A 4,910-nucleotide genomic window follows, 5' to 3' on the forward strand; every position below is an offset into this window, starting at 1 on the left:
AGCCTCTGTGCTAGCCTCCATATTAACCTCCTGCTAGCCTCTGTGCTAGCCTCCATATTAACCTCCTGCTAGCCTCTGTGCTAGCCTCCATATTAACCTCCTGCTAGCCTCTGTGCTAGCCTCCATGCTGGCTTCACGCTGCAGGTTTACTGTCAGTTTATGCAACGTGAGTTAAGCTATGTAACTTATAGTCCATATGTTTTTAGCACAGCCAAAGTCTTTTTAATATCTAATTGTCATAAAATATATCAACCACCTTTTCATCCAGACCCCAAATGTCTGATTTCTGAAAAGGTTTTCATGCGTGTTCCTGGAAGGTTTCCGACATTCAATTTATTTAAAAATATTTTGTTCCAAACCATCAGGATTTACCAGAATACATCCAATAACAGATGGTGTGAAACTGATAGCATTGTCCTCTAAACTGCTTGATGAAATCCTGCAGGTTTTTAGTTTTGGTCCCTTTAATGACAAGTTTAAGAGCCTTTAAAGCTAAAAATGTGTTCAATAATTTAAAATCTATTTTCTTCACTAATAATCAGAAATAAGCACAAGAGAGACAATCTGATCAGATAACAGCCATTTATTTTCTAGTCATGTGACAGTGGATATTATTAGTGATTATTACAAACAGCAGCTTTACTTACTGAGAAATAAGATATTGATTAATTTGAACACAATAACATTAGTCCCCAAATAATTCAGCTGCAAATCACAAAATGAATCCACTGAAAATTTAAATTTAAAGATTAACTTGAACTTTGTGATTTCATGATGCTGGAAACATTTAGCCACCATCCAGACATAGGTTTCTTATGGTTTGCCCAATATTTTGTCTATCCAATCCTTGTAGCCACAGATGTCAATGAAAGCACTTGGTGCACTGAGTGCATACTCTGGATGTCCAGAAAAGGCACAAACGCCATACAGCCGGCCCTGGAACACCCATCCTCCACCGTTGTCGCCCTGTGACAAACACAAAGCTTTCAGTTTATATGCTGCTGTGATTTATCCAGTAAAACAGATTCCACGTTTGTGTGCAGAAAATGGTTTAAAGACTGACGTACTTCAGATATGTCCTTCTTAGAGCTGCTCGCACTGCACCACTTCTGGAAACTGTACTCAAAGAACTCATGTTTTGACATGAGCAGTTCCATCTTGTGGTGTTTATCAATCTTAATCTCTGCACACTGGAGATCATCTGAACGGTGATGGACTGCAGAGGAAAAGCAGCATAAACATGTAAGGTCAGTTTAACTGTTGACACCTTGTCTGTGGTTATTAAACTGCAGTGTGTTACATGTATTAAATGTATTTTTTACATTTTTATCAAAACTGTCACTATGTCCTCATGGTAAATATGAGACAGATAATCTTTGAAAGCATTGATCTCCTCCACCTCCTCCCTGTTGTCCTAGCTGGCTGCAGAAATGCACCACTCAAAAACATCCAATCAGAGCCAAGAGGAGGGTCTTAGCGCTGTCAATCAATGCTCATGTACACCCTGCTCACTTCACAGGGGACGGACCTGTAATTCACATTTTCAGGCTAAGCTCACAGTTTTCTCAGAATTTCCTATTTCAGCTTTAAGCCGTTTATCTCAGAGTTTTTGATCAAAACTTCAACAAGCTGCTAAGTTCAGCTTCAGCAGAGTCTGAAAATGATTTGAATCATATGAATCATTTTGAGGTAACAACAAAAACAATGAGAAACATGAACATACCTCTTTTGTTAAACGGGCCAACCTGTGCTGCTCCATAACCTGCAATCTGAACCTTGGTGCCGCTGAAACACAAGAGAAACAAAACTAAAAATAAGTCACATTAAGAAAAACAACCAACTCTGGGAGACCAGAGACCAAACGTTTTCCTGGATGAACTTTGCATCATCTTGCAGATCAAGAACCAAATTCTGACATTAGAGGAGATAAAACTTACAGTAGGAGAGTATCTGGACAGAGAGCTAGTCCGATTGGTCGGACTGTTGTTTTTCTTGGCAGCTTGAGGAGCATGATGTCATGTTTACGGCCGTTGCTATCTCTATAAATCTCATGTTTAGTGATTACATGCTCATCTGGCTTAGCCATTTAGGATGAACTCCTACCTGGGCCTTGATAACCCTAAGCAAATGAAGCACAATTAATAGAGAAACAAACAGTTCTTGAAGATTTGTCAGTAAAATGTTTCGTGACTCACCATCCTGGATCTGATTCCCAGCAGTGAGCTGCGGTCAGAACCCACTGATCACTGATCAGAGACCCTCCACAAATATAGTCCTGCACCTCATTATAGCCAATGATCTTCACATGATACCGACGATCATCGTCTCTGCATTTCTGACCTCCAATGATTCTCTTCTGCAGAGACACTGAGCTCACTGCAACACCTGGGGAAGAACGATTCTGTTTTAGCAAATTAAATCCACACAGTAGAAATAAGGAGAAGAGCTCATAATGAAACGGAGAAAACAACACAGATCAACACCATTCATAGCATTCAGAGCCAGTGGAAGTGTCTCCACTGTCCCCTGTGTGTCCACTGTCTCCACTGTCCCCTGTGTGTCCACTGTCTCCAGTGTGTCCACTGTCTTCATTGTCTCCACTGTCTCCAGAGTCTCCACTGTCTCCAGTGTGTCCATTGTCTCTACTGTCTCCACTGTCTCCAGTGTGTCCAGAGTCTCCACTGTCTCCAGTGTGTCCACTGTCTCCAGTGTGTCCAGTCTCCACTGTCCCCTGTGTGTCCACTGTCTCCAGTGTGTCCACTGTCTCCAGTGTGTCCACTGTCTTCACTGTCTCCAGTGTGTCCACTGTCTCCATTGTCTCCACTGTCTCCAGTGTGTCCAGAGTCTCCAGTGTGTCCAGTGTCTTCACTGTCTCCAGTGTGTCCAGTGTCTTCACTGTCTCCAGTGTGTCCGACTCACCCAGCCCCAACAGCAGCAGAACCTTCAGCAGAGCCATTACTGGTTCAGCTTCTTGTGAAGGTCTGCAGTCCTGCAGCAGCTTTTAAACTCTGTTCACAACTTCCTGCTGGACAGGAACCACCAAGACACTGATCTGTCCAATCACAGGACGGACACTGATCTGTCCAATCACAGGACGACTGATCTGGCAGAGATTGGTACCGTCTGCCAGGCTGGCCGTGCCGCCCCCAACGTCTGATCCATTCTCCTCCAGGCTCTCTGACTTTTTTGCTGGCTGCTCAGTCTGTCAGTTTCAGTCAAAGGTTTTCATGACAAAGCAAAGAGCAATGTGAGCTGAGGATTTGCAGGATTCCTCTAAATTCGGCCGATTAAAAGGATAAAACATGGCAGAGTTACCAGTGTATGAAATTCATCTCTTAATAATTATGAAAGCATTCAATAAACTCAACTTGACAAAACCTGAGAATGATTCACCTACATCGAAGGGTCTACTGCCAGATTAGCAACAAACAGCTCATTGCTGAAACTCAATAAGAAGCCAAAACTCTAGTGGACTTTGTTCTTGGATAAAGTCATGTGCTTATGGCAGACTGCTACAGCCTGTAGAGGTTAGACAGCAGATTTATTTCATGTCAGTTAGTCAAAGTTCTTACTGACCTACATTAGAAACAGGACTTTATCGTCAAAGCTTTGCATGAACTGACATGAAATAGTGGCTTTGCTAGGGTCCTGTAACGTTGGTGGATCAGATAATTACATTTTCATGCAGCCATTTTATGCATTTAACTTTATATTAACATAACCCTGAACATGTGCTAGTCCTTGACCTGTAGTGGGCTGCTGCATGAATGTGATTTACACAGGATGTGAACAAACCTTTTATTTGTTTTGCTTGTTTTATGATTCATTAGCTCACAAAAACTCACAGGAACCAAGTTCACTCTGTTTCTCACAGGTAGGATCTTAACCTCACAAATGTCTGCACAACTGAGGCTCCAAACATATTTCATGACTGAGAAGCACCACCCTGTTAGTATCTCAGACCAGGTTTATGTTGTAAATACAGACAGACCAAGTGGTCACTTGTGCATCATGCAATACACCGCCAACTACTGGCCATCCACTGCAAGTGCAAGGCAATGTAGTTAAATCCAATATGGCAGACAGATGAAAAAGGATGCCGACCAACTCAGGAATATCCAGTCCCTCCTTCTACTGCACAAAACTCTTGGAGGTAAAAATATATATTGTGACATGAAGCAACTCCTAAAGACTAAAACCACTGATGCAGTTTCCAAATAACAGCTCTGTATTTGTGTCATGCAGCAGTGGCAATATTTTGACAGGTATTTATTGATATCATAACTTTGACTATGAATCTACAATATTCACCATTTCCAGCAAAAACTTTTTCATATTTTAGTTTTTAACTTGAAGATTTAAGGAAAAAGTCCATTGCTGCCATTTTATTTTGTAACAAGCTTGGGCTTTATTGTGGTTCTTAAAAAACACTTTTTCTTTATATTTAAATGTTTACAACACATATATTCATCAAACTGACCATGATGGACAGAGTGACTTTAAAGTCCACTGCATTACCACCGTCTGTCATGATGTGTGTGGTTGAAGTGTGGACAAAATGCAGCAGGAAGGAGATTTAATTAAAAATCAAACTTACAAAACGACAGGAAAGTCCAAGGAATAAAAATAAATCCAAACCAGAGAAATAAAGAGATCATGAGGAAACCAGGGAGAAAGGATGTGAACAGTCTGTGATTACATATTCATCTGCTACTCAAAGAAAATCATCTTTCATGTTGCTAAACGTTAGTTTGGTGTACAGTGGAGCTAATGTGCTAACAAACATAAAGTTAAGGACAATCATAAATGCAAAAGATAGAAAAAAATCCCTGGTGATACATTGTGACAAACAAAAAGACTAATGCAGCTGAAATAACCTGCTTAAAATAAACTATGAATCTTGTAACTTT

At 40.8% G+C, this 4,910-nt stretch overlaps 1 protein-coding gene across 1 annotated transcript; it reads right to left on the minus strand.

Annotated features, from left to right (window-relative positions):
- Positions 1-563: 563 nt before the first annotated feature.
- Positions 564-2,956, minus strand: LOC107833644 (kallikrein-8-like). Its single transcript, XM_016663448.1, is given in 8 exon segments — positions 564-642; positions 677-966; positions 1,068-1,216; positions 1,724-1,785; positions 1,938-2,070; positions 2,073-2,119; positions 2,196-2,385; positions 2,920-2,956. Coding segments are annotated over 7 exon segments (771 nt in total). The 3' UTR covers positions 564-642; positions 677-813.
- Between the last annotated feature and the right edge of the window lie 1,954 nt (positions 2,957-4,910).

The sequence above is a fragment of the Poecilia formosa genome, unplaced genomic scaffold (assembly GCF_000485575.1).
Source record: "Poecilia formosa unplaced genomic scaffold, Poecilia_formosa-5.1.2 Scaffold420, whole genome shotgun sequence".
Taxonomy (NCBI): domain Eukaryota; kingdom Metazoa; phylum Chordata; class Actinopteri; order Cyprinodontiformes; family Poeciliidae; genus Poecilia; species Poecilia formosa.